Below are 20,691 nucleotides of genomic sequence, written 5' to 3'. Positions count from 1 at the left end.
ATTTCAACAAGACATGCTCCATGTCATAGAGCACATTCAATTACCAATTATTTCATTGAAAGTAATATTCAACTCATGACTTGGCTAGCACGATCACCTTACTTAAACCCGATCGAAAATTTATGGAGCTGGATGGATTATCAACTAATAAAAAAGCAAATAACTAGTCACGAAATGCTTAAAAAAGAACTAACAAAATTGTGGCTTAAAATACCAATCAAGATGATTGAAAATCTTATTGAATCAATGCCAAGCCGATTACAAGCATGTATCAAAAACAACGGGGGTTATATCCCATATTAGCATATTTCCATGACAAAAAATTAATAAGTGCGTTTAAACTTTATTGCACTTTCTTCTCATCAATTTTTTAATTTCTTGTGTTTGATATTACATTTCAGAAAAGATTTTGTTTTTTTCTTTCAAAGTTGTGTTTTTTTCTTAATTAATAATTGGCTAAGAAAAAAAACAACAAAAAACGAAGACTCTGCATAAGATTTTCTGTTTGCACCAGTCCAAACTTACCATAACTTACCATACAGTCCAAGCTTACCATAACTTACAAAAAAACAATTGCGTTTAAACTCTCTGTACAAGGTGTACATATTTTAAGTGATTTTGTTAAAAATGCGATATTTTGTAAAATAATTTTAATTACAAAAAATATCATGGTCAAGCAGGATCAAATATGGCTAGGAAACTATGTTCAAAATTTTAGTTCGAGTTGTTGAGGCAAAATCAAGTTATCAGGTTTTGAAGATTTACTAAAAACACGTGTTTTATAACACATTTTTAACCATTATGAATAGTAGAATTTAAAAAATAAAAAAAAAATAGCTGTTTTTTATTTTTTTTTAATATTAATTCAACTCTCGTCAAAAAAAAGAAATCATAATTTTGATTATTTTTTTAAAAAAAACTTGTTTTCAGTTGTGTGCCACCTTAAATATTTGAAAGTCTTTCAATAAGTACTTATTGTGATAAAACTATAACAAAAACCTATCGTTTTTATATTAAATTTTTTAAATTAATAGTTCGCTGACGGGCGTAAAGATATGGATATAAATTTTAATTCCTCGCTCATCCAAACAAAGTTAAATAAAAAATAACTTTATGCTTGGATGATTTTTACAAAAATAAGTTTGTATGAGTAATAAGTTCTTAACTTAAAATCCTCGCCATTTTAACCCCAAGATAAAAACATGATTGCTGGATAGAAGTCTCATAAGCTCTCTACATGACATCCAACAGAAGATATTTTACTTGCTTATCTAGATGTGATAGAATTAGAAGAATTTCGAAGAGGAATTCAAACAAGTTGTGAATCTCAAATTGAGATTCTCAATCCCTGAATGGTTGAGGTATTAAAAACCATTCAGTAGTGTGACCATTTTTTTGTTCTAGGTATATAATCAGGACATACTCAACAACTTTGTATTCTGTGCAAATGTATTTTTAAACACCCTACTGCGCATGAACTTAAGAAATACCAGTCTCTACTATTTCAAAATCTAAGTTCTAACAAAGTTCAGAAATTCCTAGTGTTGCGAAGGTGTAACTTTTATAACCCTGGCTATTACATCTCACATTTTAATAGAATCCAAATAATATGCTGAAATTTTTTTTTTAAATAAATACACCACAATACCGTAAAAGATGACAAAAATAAATAAGTCACGCCTTAATAAGAGATATATAACAGATCACGATGGCGACGTTACCACAAAATTGCTTAAAAAATTACAAAGGAAAGGGATATGAGCTGAATGAAAGGTACTTTAGCAAATAACGATAAAAAATGGTGTGATTATTCAAACACGAAAAACAAGTTAGTTGAAAGTCCCACTGAAATGTGCTTTAAATCAAAAAGATCATAATTTAAGGAGCAAATTCGATTTAAAAAAATAGTTAAATCACTAAATAAATTATATGTATTTATAAAAACAAATTAAAAAACGTTTTTTGCATGTAATAAAATTTGTGGATAGCTAAATAAAAATAGAGAAACAAACATGGTTCTCAGCTTCATGCAACACTAAAGCAAAAAAGAACTTTAGTGTGCTAAGCAGCACAAGGTGGCCAAAATAGTTATTCACTTGACTAGAGATCTCCTATTTATCAATTCAAAATGAGCCTCAGCTAGTTAAACCGTTTCTACTTATGTGCACGTGAACACATACCCATCGACTCCCCTTCCGTTGCCATACCCTACTCTCTTCGCTTTGCTCTGTTATTGGGTGCTGATTACTAAAAAAGAAATACAAATATATATTTAACGCAAAATATAACTTAGAGATCATAAAATATTAGACAAAAGATAGATTATACAAGTCATACCTATCGACCTTTTGTGTCAACCGAATGTAACTAATACAAGCAGATTCATCTGAAAGTAGTATAACATGAGGCGCAAGAATGGTGGTATTCACAGAGGAAACTACATGTTTTACTAAACACAATTAAAGCATTTGAATAAACTAATAGTTAAAAAAAAAATCAGGCAATGACTAAAAATGCGATACTTTAAAAACTGATAACATACAATATTCTCACTAATAGTACCGGTCTCTCAAATAAACCTAGCATATTATAATTCATAACTAACGAAAAAATCTTTTCATGTTTTATGCTCGTTTAATCTTCAGCTATTTATTTAAAGCTATTGGGTACATATTATTCATCCCTTTATAGTTCTCTGCAAAGACTCCCTTTCATGCTTCAAAAGCATGAAAGTCTTTGCAGAAAACTATAAAGGGGTGAGAGAGTAAAGAAATCATAGGTGAGACCCGAGAAGTCATCCACATCATTAGTAAAGAGGAATATTCACGGATGTAAGATCGTGCTATGTAATGGTGGGATCAAAAAAGGCGTGGTATATTATGTAAAATTATGTGATTATGTGATTATGTTATTATGTTTATTATGTTATTATGAGCTTCTTAAAGCTAAAACTATCATTTCTATTCGCTATCGAGAACGCCCTGAATGTCAATAGACACGAAAAGGTGATTTTTCAACATGATAATGCTAACCACGCAATGCTAACGTGGATTAAGAACAGCTAATTACTTATGTGGAATAGTTACCCCCCCCCCCCGCCTTATTCACCAGAAATTGCCGCCCATAGGACTACCACTCATTTCGATCAATGCAGCATGGCCTTTTTGATGAGTACTTCAGCTCATATAAAGACATCGAAAGACGGGCCGATGAGTGGATAGCTTCAAAAGAAATTGATTTATTCCGTAGGGGAACAATTTGCTACCTGAAAGATGAGAAAGGATTATGACTAGCAATTGAAAATACTTTGAATGAATATTAACTGCATCTTCGTTTAAGTAAACGTGTTTTATTTTACATAAAAACAGGCGGGACGTGGTCTACTTTATACACGGCCGGATATGTTGCATAAATAGGCCAAAAATTAGAAGGTCAGTTTTTCAGTATTTTTAGTTTTTGTGTTTTAAAATGTAAAATAGTTTTAAAAGTAATGCTTAACGTTTCCAAAGTTTAAAGTTTATTAAGTACTCCTTATTTAATATTTTTTAAGTTAATTCATCTGTGTTAAATATTAAATAAGTAGTAAAATTATTAAATATTAAGTAAAACTATATTTTATAGTTCATTTCAAATATATAATTTTTAACATTTAAAATATAACAGGTGCATTAATAAAATAGCATTTGGAGTTGAGATATTAACAATATTGAAATTATAAACAAATTTGTATTTAAAACAATTTATTTGTATAAACAATTTATATATATATATATATTCACTACATTTCTTATTTTCTTTTTTCTCTTCGTCTCCTTTTGAAAGATAATACATTATCTTTGTGTTTACTCCCACTTACAATCTTTTGTTCATTATTATAAAAAATATTTACTGTTCAATTAACAAGAGAAAGTCACAAAGAAATTTTTGGTTCATATTATATTCATATAAAATATTTTCACTTATTTTTCTGATCTCAAGAGTTTCTAACGTAAGTAGACTTTGTTTCACTGTATCAAGCATAGAAAAGCAACTAATAACATGACTTGCAATTAACTTTGAGGGAGTTAAGAGACCTCCTCTGGATACTAGGTCAATATATTCTGTATCAGTGAACTGAAATGGTTGGAAAATGAACTTTTTAGTACTAATCAAATCATTTCTTAATTTTTTAAGCAAATGAACACTATCATACATTAGATAAACTTTATGATCATTATAAGTGATAAAGAAATTTGCTTCTGGCTTATCTGACCCATAAATGCTAAGCAATTTTGAATAAGCTGAGACATTTGTTGGATGGTTGCCTGCAATCAATGCTTGAATGTTAAAACCTGCAGATCTTAATGTATTTAAACTTTCCTCTATTTCATCTTTAATGAAATCTCCAGTGATATTAGTCTCTGGGATGGCTTTAATTACATGAGGTATTGATTCCTTAAGGCTAACAATCATAAAGACAATTACTCCTTTGTAGAGATTACCCTCTTTATCTTGCCCAGTTAATCTACCACTGTGGTATTCACAAGATTGCTGCTGATACATTTCATCAAAAAGAATAACACAATCATTGCTTATTTTGTCCTCATTTAACAATAACTTTAATGATTTTATGGAATCAATTCCACCTGATACTAACTTCTTCAATAGTGACTTTGAGGGGAAAGGAAGTTGTTCCAGAAGATGCGAATAAGCCTGAGATGATGAATATCTTTGCATTAGTGCAAAACGTAACACTTTTGAAGAATATGGAGGTCGACCTTTAGATTTAAAAAAGATTAGTTTTGAAAATTCTAAATAATATTAACTAAATAATAGGAATTTCCTTCAAAAAGGTTGTGCATATAAGAAACCAAATTATCTAAAATAGATAAACTTGTGAGTTTACAATTGTTGATAGTTCTAAACCAATGAGGAAGTGGAAGTGGACAGCTTTTGTAATGCAGTTTTACATGCTTATTGTTATCAACACTTATTGATTGAATAAAAGGAGTGGAGTCTACCATATTTCTCACAACTAATTTGGAAACTTGATCAGCACGACATTCTTGGGGAAAAAAAAACTCTGAAAAACTGACCTTCTAATTTTCGGCCTATTTATGCAACATATCAGGCCATGTATAAAGTAGGCCATGGGCAGGAACTTATTAAAGTAACCAATAGTTTGAATTTAATCAAGTTACATTAAAAACTGTGTAAATGAAACAACGCTGCTGTTTTTATTTGTGTTTTTTATGAAAACTGTTTTCAAAATGGTGAAACAAAACCAAGAAATAAAAGTTGATACTAAAAACAGAAAGACCCCGCTGGGATCACAAAGAAACAACAACAAAAAAGTAAAACGGTCATAAGGAAAAAATTTAAGAAAAATTAAAGCTATGCACAGTAGGGTGTCCGAAAATATTTCTCAAGATACACAAAAAACTTTAGCTCAATTAAATAAATGTTATAGTAGCAACTACATTATTACCACCTTAATGTAAAATAAACCTAGGGCTAATACTATAAAACAGTTTACGATTGTAACATAATCTGATGCTAGCTTGTAGGAGCAATAAGTCACTAAAATGTTCAAATTATATAATTTTTTCAGACCAATTGCAAATAGATTCAAAATTCTTTGTCTACATGTCTAATTATGATACTTAATATCTCTTTTGGTCAGTTCTGGCAAGTATACAGCACACCAAATCCATTAGCAAGTACATAATGAGTATTGAACAATTCAAATTACTACTCAATAAAAAACACCTGGAGTTTGTTGAAAAGCATGGTATACAAGAATAATTAGCAACCTACAGTTTTAAATCAATTAAGCCAATTTACATTAAAGAAGAACTGAGTATCGCCATTAAAACTAGATAGAAATATTTTATAAGGTCTTGCTCAGACAGTTCAAAATCACCTTAACTTTTATAAGTAAACACTTATAAAGAATAAGTTGATTTTGAATTGAAAACAGTTTATAAAAAGCACTTTTCAAATACTACTAATATATAGTTAAAACACCACTTATTTTATTAAATGAAAAAAAAAATAATAATAATAATTCTTACAACTATCAAAGTAGAATTTGTGAAAATCTAATCCTTCAACCAAATTTCCTTTACAAAGAGGCTCAAAACATGTCATTTTATCATCGCACAGTTTCCTGAAATTAAATTCTGAGTTAAAAAACTATCGATGCAGTATTATAACCTCAAATTGTATTTACATAAAATAAGAGGACTTAATTTTGAATTCATGATTTTAAATTTTGGTGGTTGTTACCAAAAAAAAACAAAACAAAAATAGTAGATAGTAAAAGCAATAATTTAATTTAAAAAGCCACAATATTTGTTTATCAAACTTACGAATATGTTTCATAATCTCCCATTGTAATACTACCAATTAATTTTTGAGTAAGCTTTACAATTTCTTGCTCTTTAACAGCTAAAAAGATTTTATCACACATTTAAAAGTCTCTTTTTAATTAGTACATATTTAGATCCTAAAGACATACATACAATTTTGCTTTTGATTGTGCATTAAGACAGCTTACTTAGCATATTGAGTTATAAAAATAGCATATTGAGTTATAAAAATAGCACATTTTAATTCAAAGTGTTTTTTAAAGAACTAAAACCATAATTTTTTTCTGATGATTCAATAATGGGTTTAATAAGCATGGAATGTTTAACTAAGCATGACTTAAAATTTTTGTGTTTACATTTTTTTAAGAAAGTTTGAGTTTAAAAAAAGTTTCATTAATGAATTTTTTCTCATATGCAATTAAGAATCTAAGAGACAACAATGCAATGATATTTAGGTTTACTTTGAGTCAACTCAACAATCTTTTTAGAAAATATCAGCCATTCTAGTTTATGGGCACATGTTCTTGAGCATTACTGAATAACTACTTTTTTTCCTATAAGGGTAAGTTTACATTTTGACTCTTTCATTTTTATGAACTTTTAGTATTCTAAAAATATCTAGCTGAAAATAATAGAACCCCTCATGCAGATTAACAAATTGATGATGAAATCTTAAAAAACTATTGAAAACTACCATCAAAAAAAGTCAAATATCCTTAAAGATAGTTGATGTACCAAGAGTTATAAACTGGATGTAGCATAAATGTGAGACAGTAAAAAAAAAAAAAAACGTTTTTAAATAGCTGACAAAATATATTAAGTTGAAAAAAAAAGAGTAAAAGTTAGTTCTTTAACTTCGATATATATTTACACATCTAACTTTAAGAACTGACAAATTAGCAGTGGAACAAAAGGCAATATAATATGAAATTATCCATTTATAAAAGGGTGTAAAACTTTTACAAAAAAGAAAAACAATTATCAGCAACTAATGTTGTGTTTTATTTCCATAAGATAACAGAGTTTTATAAGAAGAAAGTTGTAAGTATAAAGTTTTTTGTGCTCATCCACGCAGCACATCAAAAGAGCGTAAAGAACTTTCCGCTTATTATTTGTAACAGGTTATTAGAATGAGTTTTTAGAGTATTTACAAGGATGCATCAAATGAAATAGAACACTTTGATTCTTGCCTAGCTTTTCAACTAAATTTATCTGCTGATTTTGATTATATGCACAACATACAACTACATCACACAATTGCAACTTAGGTATTTCTTCATTAAGTCAGAGAAATAAAAGATTAAGCAGGAGCTTGTAAATGTAAAAGACTTCCTTCAACTGAAATGATGAAATATTCCAGTTTTAATGTTCAAGCATGATATGAATACCCCATTGTGAAAATATTCTAAAACTAGTGCCCAATGGTATATTGTCTTCTAAATCTAAAATGATCTTGTTTACTATGCTTGATGCTCTTCATTTAATGATCATTAGATTCAAAGGTAAAAATGCAAGAGCAAATCTGAACAAAATCCTGTTAATGCTCTTAAAAGTTAAATTGGATTTTATCATTCAACATACTTATTGCTTACTAACATATTACAGTACACAAATTCAGTAGTAGTTGGCCATACATTCACTATCTTTTTTTTTATTGTATTTATGGAAATTTGTTAAACACCAACAAATAGGTTTATTATGAGAAAATAACTTTTTTTTTTCTTGCTGCAAAAAGATCACAAAAAGAGAATTTTTCATCAACTGATCCTGAGCTTGCTGATAAATTTACAGAATATTAAATAAATCTAGAAAAGGTTTGAGACAAACTTTATGTCTGTCTCCTTTAAGTTACTTTCCACCGAAATTTGGCTGCAATAAATGTGAATAAAAGAAATATTTTATAATTCATAGGGATTTCTATTATTTTTTAAGCAATAGAATATGCGATTTACAATATAAATTATGCTGATCAGGAATTTCTTATCTCTATTATATTACTGGTTTGTACTAAATTGTAAGTAATTAAATTTTTGATGGTTAAAATGGCCTGATAAGCTTACATTTTGCTCTATAATTACCTATTACTATAGATAATACAGTGTTAGCTTTCCTTAAGTAACAACAAGTTTTTTTAACAAATACTTTTAAACTAACTTCTTTGATCGTCATCATCAATTACAACTTCATCATCAGATACCTAAATAAAAAGAAATAATTTTTAGAAAAAACTATGTTCACAGTAAAATTCTAAATAATGAATATCACAATGAAATTGGAGAAATACCTTTCTTGCTTTATCAGCAAGAGCTTTTTCTTTAGCAGCAGCTAAAAGAAAATAACTTTTTTAAAAACTGTCTTTAACAAAGTCTTATAGTTAAAAAGAGCAATAAAATAAAAAAAAACAAAACAAAACATAACTTGTTAAGCAGTAAAATTATTAAAACTTTTTTTCAACTTTAATTCCAAATTTCATTGTGATTGACCAACTTAGAAAATACATGTATAGCCACTATTTAAGTTCAAGTATAACAAAAGAATTTAGTAGAATGCATGCAAACTTTATAGAGTTAGTTGTTAGTCAACCTACCCAATAACCCGCCTGTTGAACCAGAGATTCTGCGTGCAAAAACTGTAGTTAGAATAGCCCCCTAAAAAAATAGAAACTTCTAATTGAACTCAAAAAATATGACGACGAAGGTTTCCACTAAAACAAAACACACTTAAAAACTCTGTACGCAGACAAACTTTAGTCAATTTATAGGATAAGACTGGCGGGTTATTTAGGTATATGTTTGTTGAAATAAAGTTAGCATGCATGATATGTCTTAGATCTTTGGTAGCATTTATTCTCAGTAGAAGCCTTTCAATAGATAAAACAGCAAAATTCAATATTTACTGTTTAATCCATTAAAAAGCAAGCAAAATGCTTTAGTTCCCAGCAGGCTAACCTTCATCCACTACTTCATCTTTTTTTTCAATGACAGTACCACTCCTCACTGGTGATGTTTCCTTCTTTTCATTACCCAGAGCATTTAACACTTTCGAGCCAGCTGTTACAATTAAGCTGGTGAGAATAGCACCCTGGAGAATACAACACTTGCAATAACTAATACAGATAGTTTACTGATAACTTTATTCTCATGTTCAGTTTTAGTGGTCCAAAAATAAGATTAAAAAAAGTAAAGAAAAAAAGCTTATCATGTCATGAAAACAACTCAACATATTTAATACCTTTAGTTTTCTACGAGCATTGAAGCGCTTTAATCCATTAATTGTTTCTTGTCTGTGGAATGTAGAAGCACAAGCCTGTCTGTCCTAAAACCATACAGGAGCACTATTGAGTAAAAGTCCTATACTAATAGTTAAAGTTTAAAGAAATGATTTACAAAAAACTTACTGATATCCAAGGATGCTTTAACGCTTCAGCTGCTGTAAATCGTTTCTTGACATCTAATGTTAACATTGAATCTATAAGCTCCTAAAGTAATAAAGCAAGACAGAATATAGCTGCAAAATAAGCAAACATTACTTGTATAAAACTTCAGCTTAAATGTTTTAGATCTATCTATAAAGCACACACATCTGTAAAACATAAAGCACACACATCTGTAAAACAAAAAAAGAAGAAGTCTTTTAAAAAGTATTTTAAACACAATGATCATGTAGATTTTAAATTACTTTCAAGAGAGTTGAGAGAGAAGTCATCAACAGAACAAGCAGCAATTCTAAAAGATTCAGCCATTACCTTAGCTTCCTTGGTGACTGTATCCCATTCTGGAGATGGGTACTAAATTATAAAAAATCAAATTATTTGTTAAGTTAATAAAAAAAATTAATTATTTATTAATAAAATAATGAAAAAAATTGCTCACATCATATGCTGCAGCTTTTATTTGTGCATAAAGTCGGTGTTGATCTTCATCCCAAAAAGGAGGGTACCCAACCAAAAGAATATAAAGAATTACACCTAAATAATAAAGCATTAGAACATTGATAGAATTAACTGCTTATTACAAGATTATGTTAAATAAAACAAATAAGAGTTGTTTAACAGTTAATAACTGTGTGAGTGGTTGTACATACATTACATTACATTACATTAAATTACATTACATACATTACATTACATACATTACATTACATACATTACATTACATACATTACATTACATACATTACATTACATACATTACATTACATACATTACATACATTACATTACATACATTACATTACATACATTACATTACATTACATACATTACATTACATACATTACATTACATACATTACATTACATACATTACATTACATACATTACATTACATTACATTATATTGCATACATTACATTACATACATATATACATACATACACACCCTCTATATTACTACAAGTGATACATATGTGTATTAAATGATTCAACTATTAAGGCACTTTTTCATAACCTCTTTTTTAGGTGATAAACCTACATATAAAGTATATGTAGAGTAAACAAGCATACCACATGCCCATATGTCAACAGGTTTTCCATAAGGTTCCCTTCGAAGAACCTCTGGAGAAAGATATCCGGGAGTGCCAGCAAAACCATGCCAAGCATTTTTATTATCACATTCAACAGCAAGACCAAAATCAGCTAATTTAACAGCAGCACCTTTCTCTTTGCTTGCCAGTAATAAGTTTTCAGGCTGAATAGAGAAATTTGATAAAAAATTTTTGATATAAAAAAAAATTAATTAAAAAAATTTTTTTTTAATGTATAGAACTTTATTTGGTAAAATATAGTTTATGAAAACTGAGAGTACTTGTATACAATTTTTTTAAATACAAATTTAATTCAAAGAATAAGGGTTAAAATTCTAAATGGTTCTTAAATTGTCACTTTTTGCCTTGAAGGTACATTCAAGCAGCTCTATTTAAATGCTATTTCACATTTATAAATTCAACATGTTTGATAACAACTTGTGAAATAACAAATTTTATAGAATTAAAACAATTAAATCTCAAGGTATGAAACATAAAAAATATAAGGTATAACTTTTTCCACAAACTTGCAAACTAACTGTTAAATTTATACCTTAAGGTCTCGATGAACTATGTTATGTTGATGGCAATGTAAAACACTCTCTAGGATTTGTTGAATTACATGACTAAAAAAAATAAAGATTACTTTTAAATGATTTAAAACAAAAAACAAAAAAACAAACAAAAAACAAACAAAAAAAACTAAGAGAAATAAGATTATGTTAAGATTAAAAATTATTTATTTACCTTGCATCCGATTCACTATAGTATTCTCTGGCAACAATATCTTCAAACAGTTCACCACCAGTTACACTAACAAAATACAAATTATACTTTTATAAATTTCCTATAAAGTCACCTGATTAAATATCAGGTTATTTTATAGGAAATCTATAAGTTGAATATTTAAAAATATCTTTTAGTAAAAGCAATCCCAACATCCTTTTGCTCAATAAAAATGTAAACTTCATTTCAATCTAAACTTCAATTTAACAGCAAAATAAACTTTACAAATCTAAACTAAACTCAGATAATTATTGTAAACAAGAATATCTAATAAAATAGCTTAAAAGAAAAAAAAAAAAAAAAAAAAAAAAAAAAAAAAAAAAAAAAAATGATATCAACGTATTCCTAAACATGATATTGGATAATTATGCTTATAGAAGGGGATATAAAAACAAACTTTACGGGCAAAAAAGTATACTTCCTACGGTAATCATACTCTAGAAATTTGATTCATATGTGAATGGATATTTTTACACAGTATATTTTGTGTATTTTTTAATTGAAAAATAATTTGCTCATGATGTAATTAATCTAATATTCATTTGCTGGTTAAAGAAGCTTTAAGTATAACAAATCGGCAAAATAAATTAATTTTACATTTACATTAAAAAATGTAGAAGTTTTTAGTCTTAATTACAAGTTAAGAAAATTAAAAAATTATGAATAGGCAACTGACACCTAAACTTTTTTTACTGACATGCAGTATTTGAAAATATCACTCAAAATTTTTATAAGTAAAAAATATTATAAATCATTCATTTTGCCATAGAGCAAAATCTTTCAATTATAAATAGACCAATCTGAAAATAAAAAAACTAAGATGTTTGAACAAATTGGCTGAGTGTTAAGAATAGATGGTCAATACTTTTTAGGACAGTTAAATAAAAAAAAATTTTACTGTGTTAATTCTTACCTTTTTAATATAACTGTACTTTGTAAATAAAAATTACTTTATTCCATAAATATAACTAACTTAAATACTAGTAATAAAAGAAATTTTTTATACCTTTTTAAACAAAAGTTCTCAAAGTTTTGAAAGGAAATAGCTCTTGCACTGAGATTTAATTAAATTAAAAATTATTTATTATATTATAATATTTATCAGATTCTACTATATTGTTAACTTATCTAATTAAGCAAACTAAGCCAGCATTTTGCAAATTATAAAAAGATTTTTGACGTCTTTTCAATAGTTGAATGATATAATTAATGTTTACTGTATGTATTTTCAAAATACATCCTGATTTTTTGTAATATCTCAATTTTTAAAACTCTGATTTTTTTCAACCAGTCAACTTTGAACAGTAAGAATTCATTTTTCAAGGTTAAAAAAACAATTTTTGTCAATCTAGTTGGTCATTGCCTATAGACTGCCTATTTTTTCCACTTTAATAAACTGTAGTTGCTTTTTTTAAAAAAGATTTACAAAAGCATGTTATTTCATTCCTATATCTGTTGCTTTTTTTAAAAAAAAATTTAACTAGCATAATTTGATAAGTTTGTAAAAATAAACAAGAAAGGGTTTATCAAATTTTTGTTGCAAAACAAGACAACAAGAATTTTTGAAAAAGCAAGCAGTTCAATTGGAAAAAAGAAAATCTTAGTTGAGCAGCTTTAGATTAAAACATCTTAAGATATTTGACATCCTTATTGTTTCATTAAGTTTTCAATTTTTTTTTTATACATCTCAAAGTTATCTCAATTTAAAGTACATGATTTGACACACTTGATATTCATGCATTTAATTACATACCATGAAAATTTAGTAAAAAATTTTGGGAAGTATTGTAAGTCATTACTTTATTTATTTAGAAGAAAACCTCCAAAAGTACCTCAATCATTAAATGGTTGTAAAGGAACCAACAATTTTTTTTACTCAATGTTGGATAATGGTAAGCACAAACATTAAAAAATACTTACAGATCAAAAACAAGATAATGTACACCATCTTCTGGAATACTAGCATGAAGACGAACTAAATTAAAAATAAAAAAAATTAGCTTTTTTTAATTGGCGTTAAAAAGAATTAGTCATGAAGTTATTACAACGCTCTTAAAAGACAATCTGTGAAAACCTGTTAACTCAATCAAAAATGTCTGCAAGCATAGTACTCTTTTAGTCCTCATTTGGCAAAAATGAAGTTTAAAAGAATCCTATATTATTGACAAAATTGCAACAATATTTAAAGCTCCTGAAGATAAGAAAGCAATCACTTTGTTATAAGAAAGTACTGTAATGAAATTAGCTGAGAAAAAGAAACAACTTAGTGAAATTAAATCTCAAACCAATATTGGGATGCTTCAGCATTCTACATATTTTAGCTTCTCTCTCAAGTTTTTGTAAATCTAAAAATGTAAACATCTTATATTATCAGTTTAATTAAAATATAGATATAGGTGGTTCAAGTTATAAGATAAAAGTCAAAGACTTAAAAACTATTAGTTAAAAATATTGAACATTAACAGCAATTGAATATAACGATAACTAATTAACAATTAAATTTAAAGACTGCTTCAAGAAACAGACAAATTTGACTTAAAGTAATTAGTATTAAAAAACAAGATCAAAAACTTCTAGTAATTTTCATTAATGAACAAATAGATTATTTTGACCTAGGTTAGATTCAACAAAGTTTAGAAGGGCAGTTAGTTTGCAAATTAAAAATCAAAATGAAAAAAAGAGTTGCTTAAAGCTGTTTTTGGTCTAATCTTCCTATCTGATATAAATTTATATAAAAGATTCATTTTAAAAAAGTTGACCAAAAAACTGGTCAGGAAACTTTTATAACATAAATTGTTTATTAACAAACCAAACCTTCTAAAACTGTGATAATTTTGCAGAATAGCTTGCAAAGAAAAAAGTGAATACTACCGATAACTAATGAAACTAAGTAAATTAACCTCTTGCTGACAGTTTCCTTGTATTGAATATTTTGGCAGCAAATTCCATTCGATTTTCTTTGTGAATACATCTTTTAACAATGCTAAAAGCACCTCTAAAAATACATTTTAAAAATCACTTTTACAGCTCTTAAATGCTTATTTCATCACTACTTTAAAACAATTCCAATAAATTAAAGTGATTTTGAAAAGCTTTTTTTTTTTTCAAGAACTTATTAAAAATATTACACATCCTAAAAATTTAGTCTCTAATTAAAAATTGCTCTAGAAATTTGGCTGTATAAAAATTGCTATTGAATCTGTTTTTCACAATATAAAATATGACATTTAGAATTGATTTATCTTTATATCAATATGGTAGAAACATAAAAACTAGTTGATATTTTTGGGTTAAGAGTCTGTTGGAAAAAAATATATGACTTCCTAAAAACATTTTTTAAAAATTTTTTAGTTTTTAAAAAATTTAAATAATTCTTTCCTTAGTTATTTACATGTGTGCTAATTGAAAATGCTAAACAAGACAAAAGATTGAAACTTAATTTTGTTAGTAAAATTTTTCTCCAATAGTTTAGGGAAATTAATAAAAAATAAATTAGAAAATTGTCTTTTTTAGACAGAAAATCATTGATAAAAATACCAAAAAATGTTTTGGGTAATAAGGGTGCATAACCTTTACGATGCCATTAACTTTACTAATGCTTAACTCATCAACCATGTAAAAACATCAAATGGTATCATGTACATCCAATAAAATCACTTATGTTTGGCACTATACTGGATACAAACACACACAGCTTTTTTGTAATTGCTATTAGAGACTGTCAAGGCTATTGCCATAGTGAAAATTATGAAACTAAGTTATTATGTTTCGTACAGTTTAATTGTTGATTTCAAATCATTTCATATATTTTGAGCTTAAGTTAAAATCATTGTTTCTTTAGTGATATTAAATCAAGCCATTTTACTTAAGTTAAAGTAGTTTATTTGTAAATAATTTATTTTTAATTTGTTAATTTAATATTACTATTAAAATATATTGATTAACTTAGTTAAATTATTTATTCAAAACCAATTGTAAATTTAGTTCAGTAAATGTTAAAATTGATTATTTTAAAGTTTGTCACTATAAAAGTTATATTCATTTATCAAAGTATACATATATAACTAAAAGTTATATTCATTTATCAAAGTGTATATATATATATATATATATATATATATATATATATATATATATATATATATATATATATATATATATATATATATATATATATATATATATATATATATATATATATATATATATATATCAAACTAATAAATAACCTAAGGTCATATTTTTTAACTAAAAGGGTCTTTTTTAATAGGTTTTATATCTTTTAAGAATGAGCGTCATTAAAATCATTTAATGTTTAAGATGGTTTTAACATATACAAAAAAATTGTAAAAGTTTTTTTTTTTTTTTAATCAAGAAAAAATAATTGTAAATGAACATTATTTTACAATAACAATAGATCATTTTAAAATTCTTTTTGTGAATTTTCTGAACTACCAAGGAAATGCTTTTGAAAACATTTTAGTTAAAAATTTAAAACCTACATCTTCATTATTTCAAATAATTTGCATAATCTAAATAAATTTAGGTGAAATAATGAGAGTCCAATCATTACAATTGACTTCAAGATCTTTAAAGTATTTAAAATGGCTTCATATACCCAGAAACTACTTAAATATAAAAAGAATAACAGAGAGGGAGAAGGATAAGTATTTAAAGTGGCTGGTTGTTTGTTAAGAAAAGCTGAATTTAGTAAAAATTTTAGTACTTATTTTTCTGAAGTTGCTTGTAACTGGGAACTAAGATCTGTAGCTTTTTGTTTAAAGCTGCAACTTTTTAAAAATTAGCAGCTTCTGAGAGTATAGGTTTCATACCCTGGATATATTTACATGGCAATACCCTTTAAAAGAATTAATGCTGAAATATTTCAATTTGGACAATAAATCCCTTTAAAAAATGTATTTTATATGAGTAGACTTGGTTGATTAATCAGTAACAATTTCTAGATAGCTAGCAGAACGAAGACAATAAGAGTTTTTATTTAGATTTTCTAATTTTTTTTTTTTTTTTTTTTTTTTTTTTTTTTTTTTTTACTAAATAAAAAAATTAAAATTTTGTATATATACAGGAAAACCATTTTTCTTTTCTTTTTTTTTTTTCCCCTTAATTTTTATATACAAATGGTGTTTTTATACAAACATGGGTACAGCTACTTTTGATATTCTATATACATGTGTTATTTGTACACCTACCTTTTGGTTACTGCGTTTTTTAAATTTTAAAGACATTCAGCATTTTTTAAATTTTAAAGACATTCAGCATTTTTTAAACTTTAAAGACATTCAGCATTTATTTACGCTACTTACTTTACGCATAACTGAACTTAAGTTAAACTGTAAGACAAAAAACTCATAAGTTAAAACATGCTTACTTCCCTAGTTCTTCTTTTAATTCGTATATGTCGAAGAATCTAGGACTTTCTGATGCGGCCATTTTTTCCTTTCCACTTTTAAAATCCCTGGTAAAGCACGTATGTATTTTATTACGGAGATACTTAAAAAAACTATGTTAAAGTTGTTGTTGTTGAGGGATGGTCGTGAATGGGCTGGCGTCTAAAACAAAGGAATTTTTTTTTTTACATTTCAAAGATAATTATCCTAGCATATCATTAAAATCTCTCTGATTATATCTTTAACCTCCCACTTACCGTTTGTACACCGCATAGAGAAATATATTCACTAAAGGGAGACTCTGTTTCAGCATTGGCACAATTTAATGCTTATCCATTTTCACTCTCCCGCAAAAATTTTAAATTATTTATATGAAATATTAGAATAGGATGAAGAGAGGATTTGATTGAGAGAAAACTGTATAATGTATAGTTGTTGATTGATCGCAAAATTGCCGATAAATATTGCATAAAGGTATCCTATTAATATCCTTAAAGATGTTTTCGGGGAAACAATATCTTTTATAGATAAATCTGGCGTTATTTCTCATGCCCACCCAACTTAGCATTGCGCTGTTGGATTCGTTTTGACAGCCCTGTAGTAAATAACTTTTAACATCAGAAAGCATTCTCAAAGTTAACTACAAAACTGTTTTAAGTACAATCTTGAAAATAATGTGATCTGATTTGCAATTTTTTTAAATTTATCATAATTCAAACTTATCTAATAAAAATAAATTTAAAATAATGATAATATTAATAAAAAATAAAAAATAAAAAAAAGATAAACAAAAATGTCTATAGTTATATTTTTTATAAAAAGAACACGTTTTCTTTTTTTAATAAATAATTAGACAATAGTCTCTGAACTCTACTATCTGAATTTTACATCAAAATAGGTATTAGAGCCATGCATTCATTTAAGTCATTTGCAGATTACTTAGGATCAGAAAGTTTCCCCACACGTGTTTTAGTTATTTGTTTAGCGTGTGGTGGCTAATTTTTTTCTGAACTCAAGTCTTTTTTTTTTTCTTTTCAGGTTTTCGTAAAATGCTGCCTTAAAAAAAAAGTTTATAATTTTTTATGATTACCAAGTCGTTCGCTTATTTGTTTATCTGTTTGAAAATGAAGTATACGTAGAGTGCACCGTAGAATAAATAGATTTATAAATTGTAAACCTTCGCTCGTCTCAAGCTATTACGTCAGTAAAAGCTTTTTTGCTCATAGAAGCCTTACAATATATTATTTGGAAATGATTATGGCATATACAGTTGAATTATTTAGAGAGGTTCAAATTGTAATGATTACTTAGAGCAAAGTTTGAGAAACATGTCTTAGGAACAGTGAGAACTTTTTAAAAAACATTAACTTTATGAGGTTTTGTGCGCATGTTATGTTAAAAGAAATTATAGCAAATAGTTATAAAAAAGTTGTTTTACGAAGAATGAAATTTAATTATAAAAAGTTACTTAAACAAGGCTAAACTTCAAGAAGTGAAGTTTTTTTTCACGGGGAGTTATTTTCAAAAAAAGAGCTTCTTTTTAAATTCCGCAAGAGTTGTTAACAATCTATAAAATTATTGCAAGGATGCAAGATAAACAAAACTTCATAAGTCCCTTTCGAGCATTCCATCTGTTCCTATAAAATTAAAATGAAATGTTCCGCGTTGCGCGGGTGAACGCAGCGTGAGGGTTGTTCTTGATTAATGAAAACAAAATACGAGAATTAACACTAAACACGTTGTCATCTTCACTTTTGACGTTATTTCAAGGCAATATTTTTAATATTCTTTTTTCTTTAAAACAAAAAAAACTTTTTAAAAACGTATCATTTTATAAACACTAATAGTAAAGTATGGGGCAGTAAAATATGGAATATAGATTATCTTACTTATTGGTACCAGTTTTTTTTTAAATTTATTTAAAAACAGTTTCAAGTTAAAATAAAGTTTTCCAAAATTGTTTTTCAATTTAGTCGTCTTTTCATGAAGTATTTGTTTAATTTTTATTATTTATAAATATCAATAAAAAAATAAAAAAGGTGTTGTTTCAATGAAGAACTTTGTGAGGTTACTTGCATGACAACTAATTCTTATGCGCACCAAAAATAACCATTAAAAAAAGTTTTTCAGGCACAAGTTTTTTATGCATTAAATCAATGCTTAACTGTAAATATTAGGCTCTTTCTACAGCATTCTTCATAGCAGCGAATCCTATGATATGTGTATAATATCGGACCGTTACTCCGCATTGTACACTCTAAAAGCTTTGAGTGGGTTTGGCTTTGATTTTTAATTCCCCTGAACATTCAACCCTAAATAAGTAAAATCTGAAATTTCATGATATAAATATTGCTTGAAAGTCTTTTAGACGTTTTTGACAGTCATTTAACATCAGTTTTTGAGTTAACTGGATCTTATGCGAATGTAAATGTAAGCCTGACCGCAAAATTCGGTGTAGAGATGATCTTGAAAGCCTTATTTATTGCGCCCTTATTCTTATTGATGTTTCTGGATCTTTTTCTGTTTAATGTTTAACAATGAACTCCGCGCCCGTGGTCTTCCTGTTCGTAAGTTATGGTATTTTGTCCCTACTTCTTCGAATAGAGCCCGCAAATGCTGGATTTTTGGTGGTAAAGGAGAATATTTTCTCGGAAATTGAATCTAAAAAAAGCCGTTTTGAAAATTCAGCGTTACTAAGAAATCATTATGAATCAAATAAAAACTCTATTCTAGGAGAAATCACCAAATGTTAAAAAGACTTACCGAAATCGATAGAAAATGCAATGCTCATCAATCGAGTTGGCTTGAAGTTTTATCATTAGAAAAAAAAAAAGATTTATACCAAAAACAAACACTTCGCAGATTTTTGCAAAGCTCAAGCTGCACCCTTGATTTACGGTGTGTTACAAAACCTGTTTATTTCTTCATAAGATTGTGCATTCGGTAACCTCAGTTTTCCAGAAGTTTTGTCTGATAAAGCAAATATAAAATACTTTGAAATATATTTCAAAATACTTTTAAAATACTTTCGCTCAAACGGGGGTTTATATCCTTCAGTAAGTGTACATACCTTGCTGCCAAAAAAATTTATTAGTTTAGTATACCATATATACAATACTACAAGAGAACTACTCATATACAGGTTAACAGGTTTTCAGCACCAAAAAGTATTGCATGTCTTAGGCTGAGCTAGAATGTTTTGGTAAATATAAGACTTTATATAAAGTAATACAAAATGGTTCATATTGAACATTATGAGCTGTAGTGTAATGATTAGCCTAGCTGCCTTGAGTACTACAAAGAACTAGCCGATACCGATTCGTTAAAAATTTTTTTCTCTTGACACATGCCAAAAAAACCCTTTTTCAGTTGAAAGAAGAAATGTTTAATTTTTATTTTGAATGATTTAAAATACAAATACTTTTCGAAAAAAGATAAACTTTTTTTTTGGAAAGTATTTTACAATTTCTTTCAAATAAGTTACAAAATACTTTCGAAAAAAAATTAAAAACACAAATACAAAATATAGTATTTAGTATTTAAAATACGTATTTGTATTTTAAAATACAAATACTTCCACATGTCTGGTAAAGAGAATAGAAAGAATGAAAATTCTCTAGAAAATC

The 20,691-nt window shown here is 27.2% G+C and overlaps 1 protein-coding gene across 3 annotated transcripts; it reads right to left on the bottom strand.

Moving 5' to 3' along the window:
- Positions 1 to 1,605: 1,605 nt before the first annotated feature.
- LOC145189052 (calcium/calmodulin-dependent protein kinase type II subunit alpha-like) lies at positions 1,606 to 17,455 on the bottom strand. Of its 3 annotated transcripts, XR_016449449.1 has the most exons (20): positions 17,323 to 17,455; positions 17,047 to 17,227; positions 14,558 to 14,652; positions 13,943 to 14,002; positions 13,578 to 13,632; positions 11,619 to 11,684; positions 11,425 to 11,497; positions 10,852 to 11,035; positions 10,223 to 10,317; positions 10,096 to 10,137; positions 9,748 to 9,828; positions 9,582 to 9,665; positions 9,299 to 9,431; positions 8,938 to 8,998; positions 8,635 to 8,675; positions 8,505 to 8,547; positions 6,351 to 6,429; positions 6,054 to 6,148; positions 2,338 to 2,449; positions 1,606 to 2,247 (listed from the first exon to the last, which is right to left on the bottom strand). XR_016449449.1 is itself a non-coding variant. In XM_090077229.1 (19 exons), exons 2-19 carry the CDS (start codon positions 17,106 to 17,108, stop codon positions 2,136 to 2,138), a joined length of 1,512 nt encoding a protein of 503 aa, XP_089933355.1. In that variant the 5' UTR covers positions 17,109 to 17,227; positions 17,323 to 17,455; the 3' UTR covers positions 1,606 to 2,135. The 3 variants fall into 3 exon arrangements, 2 of the variants coding, with proteins under 2 accessions (XP_089933355.1, XP_089933356.1); XM_090077229.1 differs by lacking the exon at positions 8,938 to 8,998; XM_090077230.1 differs by lacking the exon at positions 9,299 to 9,431.
- Positions 17,456 to 20,691: the final 3,236 nt, after the last annotated feature.

This window comes from Hydra viridissima, unplaced genomic scaffold (assembly GCF_058129835.1).
Source record: "Hydra viridissima isolate aposymbiotic clone 2 unplaced genomic scaffold, HvirCarnegie_v1 scaffold_2, whole genome shotgun sequence".
NCBI lineage: Eukaryota > Metazoa > Cnidaria > Hydrozoa > Anthoathecata > Hydridae > Hydra > Hydra viridissima.
The sequence above is the reverse complement of the archived record's forward strand: the minus strand, read 5'-3'. Positions and strand labels throughout refer to the sequence as shown.

Excerpts from the sequence above, each read along its gene's own strand:
- LOC145189052 (XM_090077229.1), bottom strand. The coding sequence starts at position 17,108 with ATGGCCGCATCAGAAAGTCCTAGATTCTTCGACATATACGAATTAAAA. Across the intron at positions 11,036-11,424 it reads TAGTTCATCGAGACCTTAAG|CCTGAAAACTTATTACTGGC; the intron begins GTATAAATTTAA and ends TTCTCTATTCAG. Across the intron at positions 9,829-10,095 it reads CAGTCACCAAGGAAGCTAAG|GAGCTTATAGATTCAATGTT; the intron begins GTAATGGCTGAA and ends TTATTACTTTAG.